Below are 19066 nucleotides of genomic sequence, written 5' to 3'. Positions count from 1 at the left end.
CAATCTATTTCTTGCAGAGTTTGGCAACCACCATTTATTAACCAACCAGCAATAACATTAAAGCAAATTACATTCTAAAATCGCTGACAATCTGTTAAATGAAATCTTTTCACTTAACGACAAGACCAAGGTAACTTATCTTGTATCAGAGAAATTTGTCAAGGTTTCCGTGTTTCGTGTGGCTTTAAGACGCGTTTCATCAGATCAAAGCAAATTCATTTTAAATGAATAGTAAGTTATCCCAAACAATTCGATGAGCGTGGATTGCCACTTTAAAATCTTTGATGACTTTGTAGCCTACTAATCCGCAAACAAGCTTACATTTATGATAACAGTAGAAACCCTTGTTTTGCTGGTGTTTAATACAACTTTGGACAGATAAGTTTTTACCATGTAAAGATCGTTGCAATAGCGTTTGTCGATATCAAAAGACGTGTTTTTGAAGGTGGTCATATGTTTTTCGAGTAATAACAAGCACATATGAAGCTTTTGGTAATATTGTACCTGCGCAACACAAGCTAAAACATAAAACTCATTTAACGTGATATGTATAAATAGGGTACAACGGAATAGGTGATAACACGACAATACTACTCATTTATATTTGATATTACAGTGTCTTTAAATCGTCCCTTATTTTGTCAAACAAGTTGTCAACTTCATCCATAGCCGCCGCCATATGTGATTCCTTGCTTCGTCTGCCACGACTCGACTTGACATCATCCACCAAACTTATGTCGATCGAGTCAACGGCCTCTTCTAGCCGCTTGAGGCGCCCGAGAGCATATGCTTGTCTTGCGTCAAAATTGCTGGCACCAACATCGCGAAATGATACCTTTCACGAAAAGCAAATCAGTTACACGTTGATGTAACCTAAAAGCGTCGCAAAATCTTGTGGATCACATTTACATTTTTTTGCTGATCCGCACTGTACCTTTTGCTTTTTATTCCTACGACTTTTGGCCTTCACCCTGCGGCGCAGTTGTTCCTTTCTTGATGTGGCCACACCTTTGCTGTCTTTGAATACAATTACAAAAAAAGTCGTAAGACGTTAAAACATCTTTTAAATTATAGTTAAACGTAAAACCTTTAAAGTTTACCAATGATAACTAATATATGCTAAGTTACATCGTACGGGCAAACTTTGTTGACATGGGGGTCAAATTTCTTATGTTTTCAATTCTTTTACGAAACATGCATGTAGCCTATGCTTACAAATCCTTAGACTTGTAGTAGGGTAAAGAGTTTGTTAGAGGAAGAATTTAGGGATAGTTACGAATTTAGTAATTCTTACTATTTAAAAAAATATATATGTAAAGAAGTTCAATGTCAAGTTTGTAGAAGTTCAATGTATTCTCTATTTTGGTTGCACTATACTTTGTGTTCTTACTTTCTTCACTTGCAACTGAAACTTCATCCTCGTCCTCAATATCTTCTTCGTCAAGATCTTCGTAGAACTCGTCGGATGAAATTTCCTCCTTGTTCAGAATTCTTCTTATTCGGTTCGCCACCAATCTGTCCAACGCATTGAATGCTACGTTTTAAGATGTAACAGATATAACGACGTCGAAACAATATGTGGTAAACTCGGCAGAAATACGCAGATTGATTAAGTTTATTAAGTCGACGGACGACTTTATTTACTTCTTGCAATGGAGTAAGTGTTGTTCTTTTAAGAAATAGAAAAAGGCAACACTGTGTGCATGATTGTTTTATTCACGGTCATAACATTGATTTTTGGGGTGTCAAACAAATCGAAATAATTCAAACGCATACTACGTTGTTACCTCGCCACAATGTGAACGTATCGTTGTTGTATGTCATGGTGTGGATGACATAGTTTGGTTGATCTGAGGAGGACATCCAGTAGGCCTATTAAAAGGTTGAACAGGAGAAAGATCATGTGAACACTAAAACAGAAGAAGAAGACCTTCCCGGAAAACCTTGTAATCTAAAAAAGATAGTTTTGATTGGCACCTTTTTATTTCGACTAACGACCATTCTTTTTCAAACAAGCATACAAGATAGCAATACAAACCTCATTTATTTCTTGGTATGTAGGTGTCCCTAACAACACACTGAATAAAGTCTGTATTGCAAACTCGAAGTTTTTGTAGTTGTTTAGTTGTGAAGAGAAGAGTAGGATTGCAACAAGGGTGTAGGCGAAAAAAGTCATCATAAAGTGGGCACAGGCATCGATCACCATCTAAACAATATAAACTATTGTGGAAAGACCGAACGATTGGTAAAATATTTGATACAGTCAAAAAAGCAAAACGCAGCGACAAAACAGATCTTAAAACAATCACACCACATATCGTGAGGTAACTATAAATGTAAATGCACAAAACTTTTTTGTATATCAATACCGGTTTACCGAACCGATGCAAAGGTCAGAAATAATGATTTTGAAAACATTATTACAGGCTAGCATGTGATTGGTCTATTAGTCTATGTCACATGTCAATGTCTTTATCCATTACAATACTCTGGCAGTCCCCATTGTTTTAAACTTTCCATTAGTGCTAAAAGCAATTGTCTTACCATTCCACCAGCTTGGAACATAGCAGCTACTTTTCTAAGGTGCTTGTGGTTCTTAACGAATTCTAAAACTCGAATGCTTTCGACAAAAATAATGAATCCAAGTAACTCCCGCAACCATTCCGTGACATTCGAAAGAACTTGAAAGTTTGTGAAAGCGTCTGTGAAAGAAGTCAATATATATATATATATATGTATATATATATATATATTTATTGGTAAATGTAATGGCTTCCAAGGGTATAATGTAGCATGCAATAATTTGAATGTTTATGAACATTAGTTTTAGTTGTTTAAATTGTGTCACGGGTTTTCCCCCTTGGCTAAGCAGTATTCTTTGTTTCTTTTTTGTTTTAACTTGTCTTATTAACGAGGCTATCTTGTTTTCACAAATGTATTGTTTTCTAATGTTGTCTTTCTTATACACTTGTTTATTTTTAAAGACCAATCCAACATATCTGAAACAGCTTAGGCAAAATCGGGTGTTTATTAATCATAGACTATTTTTCTTTGTTTCTGGAACCAAGTTGAATCTAATTTTTAAATGTACTAAATGCGTATCACTCCAAGTTGAGACAGTTATTTAGGTCAAATAATTTTCCTATTATATATACGGCAGGCCTATCGAAGGCGTCATAGCGAATCAGTCGGTCACCAAAGATGGCAATTAATTACAGGCTATAGAAAAATCTAGCCTGCAGTGAGATTCAAACTCACAACAGGTGCCTTTAAAAGTCTTCGAGGCTGATCCCCTGAGGTACATTTAATTTTTTGATAAAAATTCCTGGAATAACAAATCGGTATTGCAAAACTTTTAGCCTTACATGTGTTTTGTTGAAATGTCATTAAAACTTCTTCTTGTAGGTTGTATTCGTAGAAAGACATCAAAACGAACGACAAAATTACCACGATTCGAAGCTAAAAAAGATTAAATTTAGTCACCCGGATTACAATTTTGTACATAAAATATACAATTTACAAATCTGTTGACGGTATAAATATAAACACACACACACAGAATACAAATCTTTTCATCACTGGTGTCATCGTAGCCTATTGTGCATATAACGTAATTACCTTTAGAAACTGGTATCATTAATGAAAATGTCATAACTGCCGCGGAGTGTTGCGAACAAGCGCGTGTTAAGATAGGCGTAAAAATATTTGTTAAATATAATTCAGCTTTGGGGACTGAGATCCTGGTCATGCTTGCGTTAATGCGTTAATGTCCTTACAAGTTTTGTGTCATTCGTTAAGACGGCTTCACAAAGTTGATTTGGTCAGCTTATACTTAGTGTTGTATTCCACACACAGAGTCAAAGTCGATTCCATAATTTAGTCTATTTTGTCCAGATGAGGGTACAAAACAATATAAGTTTTGTGATTACAATTAAGCAGTTTCAAAACAGTAAAATGCATGCCGGTTTGGTATGACTCGTATAAGATGTTTCACGTTTTGGAAAGCAAAACCATTCAGCTGTTGTAAATGGCTGCAACACACCAAGAACTTACCAAGGCTACTATGTTCCATATACTTCTGAAAAAAACTTTTCTTCTGATGCAGATTTTTTTGATGGTCAAGTATGCTTGGTATATTGCAAACACCCCAGCAATGGCGGTTACTGCAAATATTGCAGTGACGTCTTCTGTCGGATATAATCTAATAACAAAACAGAATGCATGCTCAAAAAGCACTGATAACAAACCTGTTTTGCCAATTATTCGCTTTGCTTAATAACGTTAGACCAGTGGTTCCCAACCAACCTGTGTTGAACCATTAGGATCACATTTAGACATTTAGATAAAATAAGAAACATTTCACAATTTTTCGTAATACCTGAAAGGTTTGATTCTCGCTGTCGCGGTGATTCCCCCTGTAAGCAGAAACTCGCACAAAAGACTAACGGAGCTGAATATATTCGAGTTGACGTTGTAGAGAGTGAACTCGATTATCACTACTCTCGTTGCCCGGTCGATCCACAAGTTTCTTTTGAGGTACTCGACTTTCGAGAGAGCTTTCGCTATTCGGACACCTGGGCAAGTTTATACCAAACATTAAATAAGATTGAGTTTTAAATTCATATTTCAAATACAAATTTGTTTAAATTCGTGTTTGGATGCAAATCCATTTCTACACTATTGTTGGACCCAAACAAACCAGTGTTATGCCCGGACGTGTTTGGCCTGCTTTTTTCAGACTTAATCTTTTAATCATTTTTACATCGTGAGAGGTATTGAACTACATTGTGTCCATACACAGAAACATTATTCTAATAAACAGTAATCGAAAACAAGTGAACGAGCAAACTCATATTTTACCTAAATCAGCAAGATAACCTCCACCACCATACCAAGCAACTCTGCCTAATATCGGCATTGCGCTGGTCTCGCTCGCTGTAACGAACTCCCAGTGCTGTCCGTTGACGTCAGTACCATTCTTCTTTTGCCACCCGGGGGCGTAGTTTCGATCGTCCTCACCCCAAAAGTCGTTTTCGCGGTAACACGGACGCAGAGTTGTAAGGTTAACGGAAGTTTTGATGATAACTTCGTAACTGTCACAAGCCACTGTTGAACAAATAAACAACAACAATATTGTTTAACCTAAAATTACCAGTACCAAATTTTTAAACTAGCATTTTCCCTCGAACCCTTTCAAAAAGTTCCCTAAACTTCTGTACATGAAATGTGGGACAAGGTCCAGGTCGTATCGCATAACTACTGGACCCAATTACTTTACTGGAAAATATTAGGACACGGGTTTCAAACCTGGCAATCTTCTAGTTTGTCTAATACGAACAGGTCCAAGACGATAGTTGATTTGGTCATCGATAAAAATTCTTTCTCTCCACGTCATGTTATCCCCATTGTACTTAACGGTAGGATAAACCATTGGCAGAAGGCTTTCGCTCATGTATGACCATAAATCATCGGCACTGCTGATCTGTTATAAATGTAAAAGCGTTGTGCAGTAAAAGTTAAAAAAAATAGCGGTTAAAATGTTAGTTTTCGTTTATCCCTTTAAAACAGGTTGCAGTATTAATTAGAGTGCACAAATCTTTTCAAGATTGATGTTTGTTTATTTATAAAATGGAAATCTTGTTTTTAATGGGGGTATGTCACACATTGGTTTCAAAACGCATTACTTTTTCACTTGGGGTTTTGCTTTCCAATTCCTGCGTCTTCAAACATTTTAAAATTGATTTATCTATTCCGATTATAGTTTTGCTCAGCGTTGTCGCTATTTTACATTAAGCAAATCAACTTTAACTTAATTTTAGAAGTTATTTATGTCTGTGCAAGAATTACCCCTTCAAAATCTTCTGTCTGTAGCACCCTTCTTAACTGTGCAGTTTTTTGGTAAAAGTTGTAGTCTTGATGGCCACGGTAAGCGAGGTAGAAAAGCAATCCTAAATATTTCAAAAACTTTTTAACATGCAATCTTTAAACCAGTAGTTCTTAAACTTTCAAGCATGCGGAGCATTGAAGAACCAAAATTTCCCGCGGCACCCTTCGCAGGTAAGCATAACATTATGAGTTTTGAAAACTTTGTCATGCACACCAGTATTTCGTCACAGAAGCTTAAAACACCAGGGAAGGTTTGCACTTTAGAAATAGGGACATTTCGATTAATTTGTTCTGGTCTTACCAACGTAAACCAGATACATCGCAAAGGACACGACGTAATTTGCTGCTCTCTTTTCCACCTTGCGGCGAAATCGAATCATGTCCAAATCCAAATTTTGTTCGCATTTAGGTGCCATCGTTTCATTTTCGTTATCTGTAAATAAATAGATAGCAAATGACGGAATGGTCTATAGCGCGCCTGACCCATACGCAGACATAAAAAAAACTTCTTCTCGGGAGCGTCCTAGATACGAATCACGTGAAAAAATAGCATTTAAACCAGGCCAGGAACTTGACCGAATGATCCAGGGCGCCTGACCCATGTGCAGTCAAAAAAAACAACTGATCGGGATTCGCCCCAAGAGCGTCCTGGGTTTAAATCTCGTAAAAAAATAATATTAACTATTTGTCCAAGCAGACAACAAAGCAATTTCAAATAAATTAAAGTTTGCAAACAGCTGACACCACTTTAAACCACTGACCTTACAATAATCAACTTTACAACAATAACAAAGCCAGTCGTATGAAAACGGATGTGGGCTTTACAGAGGGTTTGTTTGCATAAATAAATTTGCGTTTTATGGTTTCAACCTATGATGTCAAACGCGTTGTCAGGCAACGGTGGTCTTGTGCCGCAAGCGGATGTCGCCGGAGTTGCAATGACGTCATCACTAGCACCTTTCCATTCAAGTAAAGGATCCGATTTTTTACGAAATAGCAGAGCTAAAACCCCGGCAATTAAGATAACCTGTAAAACCAAAAAAAGCTGTAAAGCTAATCGAACCACAACAGTTGCAACGCAGGTTTAACTCATAAAACTCAAATAGAACCTTATGTGCCATGATAAAAAGAAACAAAAAAACACATTTAGACCCAAATCGCAAAACCATCGATTTAATAAAACATAAATCAAAATCTTTATATAAATCAAAACCATAAATCAAAATCTGTATGATCCAAATCTATATTCACACAAACATTTCGAAAAACCGGAGCGATTCAAACATACATTGTTACAAATTGTCTGCAATGTACAATTCATATCTCTCACCTTCAAAGGTTGAAGGAAGAATGAATCTTCTGTGAAAGATAAAACCAAAGATGAAAGCCAGGCCTCTGATTTGTCTTTTCCCCACTGAAAGCTGCAACAAAAGTTTGGGTTTCATGTAAGTTTTCAGCGGGGGATGTTGTGTTAACGCTTGTGGGCACTTGTCCAAGCACCCGCGCTTATTCTGAAATGGAATTGCTCAATTTGTGTATTCTGATAACCCTGCAGATACACTCGCCAAATCGAGCAGATATGAGTTACACAAGGCAATTTTACTTACAGTCTAATACAGAAAATGCAGATAAACAAAATAAACACATACTGCAAATGGTTAAAAGCATTTAAAGGAACCGTTTCATTCAAATACTCACCTGTACAGACATGTGAAGAATCCTGAAGCTAAAACACTCAGAATTACAATCGCCCATCCAACATACACGAACCAGTAAGGAAGTGTGTGACCGGTTGACGTTGCCTTGGTTGTTTCCTCCTAAGTAAGAATTAAATCCAAAAAAAAACAGAATTAGAAAAGTTTGTTTTATTGCAGAAAGTGTGGAAAGTGAAAAAAAAAACGTTCAAAGTAATCGCATTAGTATATAGTTAATCTGATCATAAACGAATTTTGCTCGACTTGGTTTTAGAATATTAGAAACAAAATTTTATCGACACCCAAACTGATGAGGCGGTTTGGATGGAGCAAAGCCTTGAAACTATCTCGAATAATAAAGACCATTGACATTGGTTATGGCACACTCATACATGAAGTAAAGTACGGTAGGCCTATTAAAAGGCAATCGAATCAAGCCTCCTCATTTGCAAGTAAGATACGACTTTTTTAACCAAAAAACCTACCGAGCTTAGTGAAATTAAAGATGAATTCCTTGGCGTGGTTTTTCTGCTCCTAGTCCTCCTAAAAATTTCAACCAGGAAGACTGAAACCGGTGTCACAATTAGGGAGGTAATTACACTGATCCAAATCGTCTTGGGGTCAATTTTAATCGGACCAAGTTTAAGCAAATTAGGAGGCTCTCTGAAAAAACGGTATGACGTGATGAATTGTGAACCACAGAATCAGCGTTTTTGTTAAATACATTAGAAACAACTACACCTACTAAAATGTTTTGGCAGTTTGCTTTAAGGTATATTCACCCCTAATGTCGTTATGTCGTTTGCTTTACTATGCGTATACATGTGTTAATTATCGTGATTCACCTGTTTTCGGCGTCCGTGTTACTTCTGTAGAACATTGCGTTTGTAATCATTACAAGAAATAGAAACGCCATGACACAGGCCAGTCTCTGACATCTAGTAAAATCGCTTTTCTGGTGGTTCGAAAACACAGAGAACAACAAGTGGCCATCTGTCAACTTTTGACGAGCAGAGGTTTTAAATATACGTCTGTAGAAAATATGCTCATAAGTACGGAATAGAGCAAGTTTCCATAGGCTCGTCGATAGATAATATGTGACTCATTTCACTTACTTGTAAGAGGAAAGGTTGTCATCACCAGCCACGGGTAAAACTCGATCAATAAGCCCATCACCTTCTTCCACTGCAAGCCACTTGTCACAGAGAAACGCGAAACTAAAATAAAACTATTTTTAATGTGGTGTTATGAAAACACACTGTATTGGTTTTTGTGTAATTTATCCTTCGACTAAAAGATTTTTTGCATGGGTACAAATTTGTTATACGCACATTTCATTTGTGTGAAGATCTTGCACGATAACTTCTGTAAGAAACCAATTAGCGGCATTCTTGTCCCTTCCCGAGTTGTCATGCCACACACGAGCGTACTGCAGTTTTCCAAGACAACGTGGTGTAGCCAGAAGCCAATGCACAGTGCTTCCACTGGTGAACCAATGCTAAAATAATACAGATGTGTAAATATAAATTTGAGTATAAATATGATTCACACTGCAGGCTAGTATGGGTTGAAATATCTTTGCTCCTCAGAGCATATTGTACCGTTTACGGTGTAAACATGATTTGATTGTTACAAAAAAGTTAAAAGTGACTTGAGTTGTAATCTAGAACGTTATGAAAAACCATTACCTTTCTCTGTTTCATTTTTAGCAGGCTTGGTAAGTAGGCTATTGTCAAACATGGCAACTAAATCTCATAATATACATGGAAAATTCTCTTACCTTCCCTGTAGAATCCTTTGCTTGTCTTACGGGCGTTTCTCCGTCTTCTCCCGCCAATTCAAAATAAACTTGTGACGTAGTTCCAGCGTTTCCCGCCATTCCCGTTACAAAACTGACTTTGTAATAGTATGAATGACGTGACTGATTGTCGAGAAGAAGTTTGGTTGACCACTGGTAACGTAAAATAGTCAAAAACATTTAAAGAATGTGTTACATAATCCTCCAGTGAATTATTTTTGGAATGTTTATTTTGTACTTGGACTGAGTAGTCAAAATAATTCTTAATGTGGTTCTACTATTATGACTACTTTTTTCCTTCGGTAAGGATATTGTACAAAATCACATCCTCAAAGGTAAAATAGTTTCTTAAGACTGATGTAGACATCAGTTGCAACGCACAGTAGTTTTTCGTTGACGATTTTTTTACGAAAGCGAAACGTTTACTGAACGATTTTACCATTTCCAAATCTTTCTTGTCTCTTCTTCTCAACCAGATAAGCATGAGGCTAAACACGATCACTAGTGAGACAAGGGTCCACAAAACGGCTCCATTTCCGACGATGTCAATTTTGCTGAAAACGGTTGAAAAGTCTATTGTGTTTGGAGCGACAAAGAACTGCGCCCCAACGGTCAGAGGAGCTCCATCAGGTGGCGCCATACACCGACAAACTGTTTCTTGTGCGTTTGAGTTTGCACTCATCTGAAAACCATAAAGATGTAATATCTATTTTAGTCCAAATGTTGTTGGGAGTAATTCCCAAAATACCTCACTTTTTGTAGCATTAGGTTTTTAAAAATATTCGCAACAATTATGTATGATTTCAGTTACTTTGGAAATACAGCGCCAATAAATTTGTACCTTACAGTTTCCGTCGGTCCACGAGCCCGTAGTGACGTCATGTACCTTACATGATGACGTAAACAGTTTCATTGCGACCAAATTCCCGGTGCTGTTAAGAATGTCACGCTTTCGTCTGTCTAGAAGTAACAGTAAATTCAAAAAAGCGAAAAAACCTAAGGGAAATCTCAATTCTATACCTGGCGACGATATGAGTTCAACTGAAACGAAATAAATTCCAGGTCCTTTAGTTTCTTCGGCCGGAATAAATACTTTGTATTTCTCCACAAACACGTCATTGTGCGGCAGTTGGAAAGCGTAATCCGTGACGTCATTAGTGATGCTCGGATCACTGCTGTAGTTGACCAGAATAGGCTGTGTCTTGTAACGAATCGCTACTTTAATTGTGCTTTGCTTGTCTTCAGGGATAAGATAGAGCAGAATAGAGTCGGTTGACGAACGTTGTTCAAATCGACTTTTTGAAAGTACGCCGTTTCTATCAAACACATGGTTTGGCTATATTCAAAAATTTCGAAAAGCCAGAGTTAAACATACAACGTGTTTAATATTTTTATTCATGAAAACAATGGGTCATTCATCTTTAACATTGTATGATATAGACATTTCGCTTAAACAGCATCATTAGTATCCTATTCAAATAGAATTGACGTGTTTGTGGTGTGAACTATTTACGAAAGAGCTGATTTTAATCAAACAAAGTAAAAATAGATTTGTTGCCTATTTTTTCGGGTTTGGGATGGCCGTAACGGCACTTGTTTTCAATGGTTGTTTGTCAAAAAAAACTATTTTAAAGCTACGTAAGATTTTCAAGCACCCTAGTTTTTTCCACCAACGAGAATCAAAACCATTGAAGTGTTTTGACTTATGTAAAGATGTCAATGTCTTTAGTCTTCAAAATCACAAACAATAACAATGTTATTGTACTTACCTCAGTGTCAAGTTCATTGGTTTGTCCTTGACATTGTTTTTTAAAGCCACAGTGACTTCAGTGGCGGAAGTTTTGTTTGCTGTGTCAGTTTGCAGTCGCACAACTGGTGATTGGACCAGGAGTGAAGTTTCGTCGAAGTGAAACGGATTGTCTTTCATAAAATCCAACTAAATCATATTGTTTGTTTAAGGGAATTGCCATTTGGACAAGAATTTTGTATTAAAAAGGATGATGTAATTTCAAAACTCTCACCGTGTTGTGTTTTAGTTTCAATTATATCTTACTGTTCGTTAGCTAAAGTAGTGACAAACTCAAACTCGATAAAACATTCACGGTCGCAAGACCTATATACTTGTACTTTTAGCAGCTTATTTTTTCTGTGGGATGCCAGCACGGATTATCCTATACCAGTGCACTATCATGAAGCAGTGCAGTAACAATGCACAGTGAAGTAGCCGTATTTTTCCTATGAACTAAACTACTGCATATGACGTGCTTACCCTTGCTGTGACGTCACTGTTCGTCGCTAAAATCACTCGACTTCCGTCACTAGAGTTGGCCGATGTTGCCCCACCGTCATCCCGCTGCATTTTGACGACAGAAACGGCCAAAATGTCTGAATCAACCGAAGCCACTGGCTTTTCGCTGTGAGCCAATCGCGCTGATACGATGCCGCTAGTCACGTGACTGGCTGCCAACATCACTTTACCGACCACCTGGCGGCGCTGTGACACAAAACACTTTCACATTTAAGAGTTTTTTTTTAACTTGATAACGTCTACGTCAGTCAAGATCTTTATAATCCTTGGTAACGAACAAAAGAAGGTAAAACTAATATGATATTGTGCTTTTTTTCAACTGAATATACTTCTTCGTCAATCGAAGTTCTTGAAAAATCTCATACCTCTTATAACCAACACTGTTTTCAACAAATATGCTTTACTAACATACCAGTTTATCTTCTATCCCGTTTTTAGCTTCCTGGTTCTTTGCCTCCTCTTTCTGGGCGTACAGTTGCTCCAGAGGTGAAAGGTCATTTATGTCATCAGCCGTGGGTTTAAATTGTTCGTACTGTGGCTGAAGTAGAAGGTCAACTTCGGCCGAAACATTAACTTCGTGATTGACCAAAATGTTGCTCATTGAATTTACCAGATCTGTTACAGCATAACGGTGTGATATGATTTATATGTTGTGAAGCACGATAAAAAAGAACATAAACTTTCCAGTTCGGGTTTAACAGGAGTTACAGTTAGTGTACAAATAAAGTATTTTGGATTTTCCAATGAGTTTGACCGAACCATGTCATTCCTTAGATTTAGGACCATTTCCTTACTTTTTGAAATCTCCTGTACAATTTCTTGTGAGACTGTAGTCTCTTCAACCAATCGTTGCATGTTTAAACCAAGGGTCGACACCACCTCGCTTCCCAGTGACGTCACATCGTGAGTGGTGTCGTCACTAGGTGTCGTGGTAAGACTGATTACACCAGAGAGTTGGTGAATTTCTTTGATATCTTTTTCGGACGTGTCCAAAAGGCGACTCACTGCTGACACTATCTGGTTACGAACCTGGTGAAAGTTACGGCACAATACAGTAAATGCTATGGCACCAATAATATTTGTCACACTAAAATGTAAAATACTATGTCCTAATAGTTTTCATTTTGTCAGAAAAATAACAAAATCCAGGGGAATAATAATAATTACACATTAGCTGGTGTTATTGGACTAATGGTATTCTAAAATTGTTTTTTTCAAACTCGAGATATTTCACAAAAACTAACGAATGAAATAAATGTCTTACAGGCAATGTTTGGCCTATTTTATACAAATCTGAAACAACACAACTGTTCTGACAAACCTGGGATGTCTGCTTAGGTGCGCTTGATTCATTTTCGGGTTGTACAAAGATGGCGTTGGTCACTTGAGTCAAGGTTGCTACGTTTTGTGTATTTTCTGTAAGATGTCAAATTGGCGTCACTTGCAAGGGCACTATTTTTGGTTTAATTATGCTCTTTAGGTATACAACATAGATAAATACATGAAATGTTACTTAGCCGCTAGGGACTTGATGGTCAAATTTTAGGTCTACGTCTTGTGGCTTGGGGTTAAATAATCTCAGCTACTTTACTCCTTCCCCTCATAAATGTAAAAATGCATCAGTTTAAAGTAAACTTTATAGTTACCCGATATAGCGATTTCTTGTACGCTGTTCTCTATGTCTTGTGTAGTAGCGGGTAACACTTTCACCGAAACGGTAGCAATCGCACAGAATGTCGTTCTTTTACAAATGTCCACTTGAATTTCTATAACGTGATCTTGACTGGGGTCACCGGCAGCTAAAAATAAAAAAATGACTTGTTTCTCTTTCTTAAATGGTAAAATTAGGTTTGAACAAACGTAGAATTGTTGGAGATGACTGTCCCGTATCGCCATAATTCACCAGGGTTCGTTCCGCCCCACGAACAATAAAAAAGTTGTAGCTCAGCAGTGTCACTGGTGGCAGACTTGGCACACTTTCTTTGCTCCAGTTTGAACAACGAAATGTAAACCTTGTTACCGCTGCTATTCCAGAAGTAGGTAGGACTGTGCAACTAGAAATCAACAACACAATTATTTGCTTTAATAGCCGATTAAAAATAAAAAAGAGATCAATATGTGATGTGTAACCAAAAAGATGTCATCAACTCGACTAAAAGTGAAATTGCAATAATACAAGCTGTCAAACCAATAACTTTTGCCGTCTCAACTAAAAACAATTCCGTTCAATAAAGAATTACATAATATTAAAAAAAAACTGGAACTTCTAGACAAGTCATAGTAACGTGAAACCAAAATAAAATCATGTCCAATGAAAAAAATAGTCGCGTGAAATACTGACTTACTTGCCCCCATACGGTGGCTGGTCCGTGGCTACTTCGGACGTCACGGTTGCTTTGGCGCCGGTCTGCACATCAGTGACGTCACACATAATGACGTATCTTGTGCTGACGGCGAGCAAGTTTGAAGGGATGTAAAGTTCTCGTTTATTTTTCGTGTCTATCAAAATATGATACGCAGAAAATTACGCAAAAAATACATCAATACTTACAACATTGCCATAAAAATAATTAATCCAAATGTCACTATTCTCGGAACATGACATATCTGAAATTTAATGTGACAAAGCCGCGCCACAAATCAGTAGCAGATACATCAAAACAACATATTCTTTAAAAATATAAACTGATCTTAATGCTCTGATGGCCCTTAAAATGTATGAACGCTACGGGTTGTTTTTTGTCTATGAAACAATTAGGTCCTAATTATTAGGATAACAAATGACTTTAATAAACTGTACTAAAACCTTTCATCTTGCCAGTTCTCACCTGTTCCACTTAAGTCCACTTCAGGCTTCGTTAAGTTTCCGACTGGTTCTATTCGCCACAGGTAATCGTACGTCTTACTTTCCTCCTCTGGATTTAAAAATCTAATTCGCGTGAGAACTGATAGTCGAGGATTGATCACGTGATTTTCGCAGTTCACCTCGCACCTGATGACGTAATATTTTCAAAGTTACTTTTTTGTTTTTAAGATATATTTAAACGAATTTACTCTATGCTGACATCCGGTGGCGGAATGTCCACTAATGTCAATGTTTGCGTGAACTTGTTTGACCTTCCATCTGGTGTCATTACCACCAACGTTACAGTGACGACATCGCCCACGTCATTGGAGGGGAGTTCAAGTCGAAGAACACCAAGCTGCTCTCTGCAACAGCAATCAACAAACTCAACATCGCTTATGGCGGATATGAAAGTATACTCTATGAAAGTATGCATATATGCTGATGTCGCAAAAAAATAGAGTACAAAATGGTATTTTACGACACTCCCGCACCTGCTTAGCACTTCAAGTATAACTTCGTACTTTTTTGTGCCGGCTTATAATTACTTTTTTCCGCACTAAAATGGTTAAAACTTACCGTGTTACATAAAAGTTACGTCTATTTCAAGAATGTGTGCTTAAAATTATTTGTAACGTTTATAAATCAAGTAAATTCAAGAAATTCATGTAATTGAACTTACCCCTGTAAGAAAACAGGTTTTTGTGAGGCCACAGACGTGTTTCCTATTGACAAAATCGGTCCCCATGGCAACAGTTGGTAAGTAAACACGTAAGCGAGGTTAAGGTTAAATCCTGTGTCTGGGTCATACGATTTCTGTTCCCCGTTAATGAGGTGGACTATAATACAAGGATCTTGGTTCATTGAAAAAAATTAAATAAACACCAACCAGCTTACTCAATTCTAGACAAAAGTAAATAACGAGTTCGACTCTTGCCTAACAGTGTCTTTACCTTTCGCTCTGCCTATTGTCCTTGACTCTCCACCAGCAATACTCGCCACGAGAGGTGTGTGTACAACTTCAATCTTGCGTTCATCCGCAAACATGCGCTCGGTGTTTCCTCCGATTCGGGCCATTGTCATGGCAACGCTGACTACATGACATCCGTAGTCCAAAGTCTTTGCAGGTAAGGTGGCAGATACACCACGAAATTGTGGATAGATCATGACGTCACCACCCGTTACGCAATCGCGTGAGGACCACAAAAAACTGAAGGTAAAGTTAGACGCTGAATCGTCACGGCGCGGGCAGACAACTGTAAAGTGTGACGTCATAATAAGGGGTTCGGATTTGTAGATTGTGACGTAATCTGTAATGCCAGTTAGGTGGAAATCTGCCGTGCAATCTTCCAGAGTAGCCGTAAATTTGAAAGGAGTCAATGATGAATGCTCGATAATGTGCGTACCGTTGTAAAAATAGGCAATGATTGTGTAAGTAGCATCCAAGCTAAGAAAAAACAAAACAAAATTAGACAGAAAAATGACCACTTTATAAGCAACCATTTTTGGAGTAGATTTCTTATGTTTATAGCTTTATTGAGTTGTTGGGGCAAGTTGGTTTGAATTGAGAAAAAAAAATAAACCCAAGAAAAATTCTGGTTCCACTTCACAGTGTCTTATAATATTTAAAGTAACAATAACAAGATAAAATATAAAAACATCAAATATATGAAATACTTCTTACGTGTACGTATGTTTAGTCGTAAAATTAGATTCCAGCTCTTTCACCATTTCCACAACTTTGTTACTTGTGCCATACTGCACAAACAGATCCTTGCAACTTGTAGCATCATAATGACGAACAAGTATGACGTCGTCATCGACGTCATCAAACGTCACAAGAGTACAAATTCGAGTATCAGCGTCATCAATTAAAACAGTTAACTCGGCTGTGGAGTTATCCACGAAGTTATTGGATAGAGTAAGTGACGAAATAGTGGCGTAAGGTTCTTGCTCAGCTTCGACAACAATGCTTACATTGGTGACAAAATCAGTAACAGCTGCACCGTTGTAATACTTTATCACTATATTGTAAGTTCCGCCTATCCAAGAGTACCTTAAATTTAAACAAAGTTATCAATTTAGATTGAAAAAACTGCGTTGGTAGAGTATTTAGTGATATGATCCTTTCTATGTACATTTTTGAAAGATTGGTGTATGTTAAGCTGTAAAAAATCGCCTATACTGACCTATGAGTAAATAAAAAACTCATTTGATTTGCAGACGCATCGACCAGTTGCGAGTGTTTAAAACGTTGAGAGCAATTTCCGTCATCTCTTGCCACAAGAGTAATATTTTTGTCCCCAAAATCAATAATAAAACATAATGGTTCCGTACTTGAAGAAAACGAAATGTTAAACTGTCGGTTTCTGTTGGTCTGGAACAAACAAAATACAAAACTTTACTTTTTTTCGTAAACGAAAGTATTTTTAGAAAGAAGACATTATATCTTAAAGTAGAGAGTCTTCACTCAAACCATGGTGGACTAAACAAGTTACGCTTAGTAAGTTACTTGTATCGTGTATCCAAAGACTGAGCCTGTTCACAATTTACCGGGTTAAATTACAAAAGTTTACCCTGTTTTTATGACCAAGAGAGAAATCATGTAAATTTCAGAGTAAATCTGGACAAATTTTCCAAGCTAAATTAAAAAAAAAACGAGTCAATTTTACGGAATGCTCTTCTTACAACGTTTGTGGTTTCATGCGGCGCTACGTGTTTAAAAAACTTGATGGTAGAAACTTCAAAAAGACACAAACAGTAAATATCAACAAAAAATTGCTGCCTGCTGATTAAGGCAATTGATTTTTGCGGTATTTCACGCAACAAAGTTGTGTTGTTTTGTATGTTACAAGTTTGCATGTTCAGACAATAGACAAAAAAAGCTAAAATTTATATGGATGTTAAAAAAGCATACATAATAGAGAACGTGATCAAGGAAACACCGAAGCGAAGCCAACTTAAATTCCGAGAACATGTTTTATGACAATGAAAGGAATAAAAAAAATCAGGTTTAATTTTTCGCCATGTAAACAGGAGTAAAAATTACCCAGAATGTGACGTCAGAAACTTTCCAACTTTATGTGAACAGGCTTACTTAGTGTTCAATTAAAAATTGCAAACAAACTGATTACATGACGTGTGTATGTAATAATTTAACAACGTATCGAACTCGAAGGTTAAAAATAAACCTACCACTTCAGAACTTGTTAGCGCCGTCGCGATACCGGTTATCTGACTGTATGACGTCATTTGAGTAGTTTCTGTAAAAAATATTGTGAACTGAACAACAAATTTGTCACGTAAAAATGTTATTGTCAAAAATTTGGTGCTTACGCTTTGTGTCGTTTTTAGATTGGATCATATGTAAGTTATGAATTATTCAGTGAAAGTATTTTTATGTTTTGCCTTGTGTTCGGAACATAACATAGGTTATTATCTTTATTTTGTCACCTGTAGCAATTGTTGTTTGAATTTGTGAAAATTCCGTCTCTGTTGTTTGTTCAACTGTTGTATTTGGTGATGCTGTTTGTGTTGTAATTGTTGGAATTGTTACAGATATGTTTGTTGCTGACATTTGTGTCCCAATAATCATGTTCTGGCTTGTTGTTGTTGTTGTTGTTACTGTTGAGTTTGCAGCTATCACTGTTGCTAGTTTTTCCGTTGGCGTTTCTGTCGTAAATTCTGTTGTTGTTTTAGCTGTTGTTGCTCCAGCTTGTGTTGTTGTTGCTCCAACAGTCGTTGTATTTTCGGTTGTTGTTGATGTTATTTTATGACTTGTTGTGGTTTCAGCTTGTGTTGTTGTTTCAGCAATCGTTGTACTTTCGGTTGTTGTTGATGTTGTTTCAGGAATTGTTGTCGTTGTTGCTGTGGAAAATTCAGGAAAAATTTAATATTTGTGAAATAGCTAATTAAAAAGACTATTTAAGAGGAGTCGAAGTCATTCGTATTACCAGTTTGGTTCATATTTGGAGAGGTCAAAAGTGTTGTGACTCAATTACAAAAAATCCTATCGTTATGGGGCCATCAACGTACATTTTCAAAATTTCACTGTGCCGATCTGAGATTTTTTGAGTTTCATATTAAGTTTACATTTTGTGGACTTCAAAGCATACTTACAACCATACTGGCAAATGTACCCAGCCAACAGAGAACATTCTCTTCGCTTCCATGCAAACTGATCGACAGTATTGATGGCAACGCATTCTCCAGATCCAGAATTATCTGTAGTATGACGATATTGGACTATGTCGCCATCTGTCCACGTCCAAGGTGGGATATTTTCAAGCCCGATCCACCATAAGGTAACAGTCGCTTAAAGATGATAAAATTGGACTAGACTTTATTCAAATGTTTTCATTTTTGCTGAAAACTTGCGTGACTTCTACGTAAGTTTTTAATTTAAATTGAATTCATGCTTTCTATATACAGGGGTTCCTAAATAAAAGGCTTTAAATAGCCTTTGTTATTGGGATTTTTAAATTGAAAGCTTTATTTAGGGTCTGTATTCCTGGATCCATCAAAACAATTAAGTT

The 19066-nt window shown here is 37.0% G+C and overlaps 1 protein-coding gene across 1 annotated transcript; it reads right to left on the bottom strand.

Annotated features, from left to right (window-relative positions):
• Positions 1-349: 349 nt before the first annotated feature.
• Positions 350-16805, bottom strand: LOC145209223 (uncharacterized). The gene is made up of 37 exons (XM_080079499.1): positions 16765-16805; positions 16216-16587; positions 15485-15978; positions 15214-15370; positions 14741-14896; positions 14515-14678; positions 14032-14185; positions 13547-13740; positions 13333-13485; positions 13008-13102; positions 12481-12715; positions 12099-12301; positions 11648-11872; positions 11148-11314; positions 10220-10694; positions 9818-10060; positions 9361-9531; positions 8912-9078; positions 8696-8797; positions 8426-8611; positions 8066-8243; positions 7585-7703; positions 7217-7307; positions 6757-6913; positions 6188-6319; positions 5848-5948; positions 5308-5482; positions 4861-5106; positions 4379-4574; positions 4054-4201; positions 3366-3459; positions 2545-2702; positions 2039-2206; positions 1788-1951; positions 1391-1515; positions 935-1017; positions 350-835 (listed from the first exon to the last, which is right to left on the bottom strand). Exons 1-37 carry the CDS (start codon positions 16803-16805, stop codon positions 611-613), a joined length of 6714 nt encoding a protein of 2237 aa, XP_079935625.1. The 3' UTR covers positions 350-610.
• Between the last annotated feature and the right edge of the window lie 2261 nt (positions 16806-19066).

Source organism: Phallusia mammillata, chromosome 1 (genome assembly GCF_965637545.1).
Source record: "Phallusia mammillata chromosome 1, kaPhaMamm4.hap1.1, whole genome shotgun sequence".
Taxonomy (NCBI): Eukaryota; Metazoa; Chordata; class Ascidiacea; order Phlebobranchia; family Ascidiidae; genus Phallusia; species Phallusia mammillata.
The sequence above is the reverse complement of the archived record's forward strand: the minus strand, read 5'-3'. Positions and strand labels throughout refer to the sequence as shown.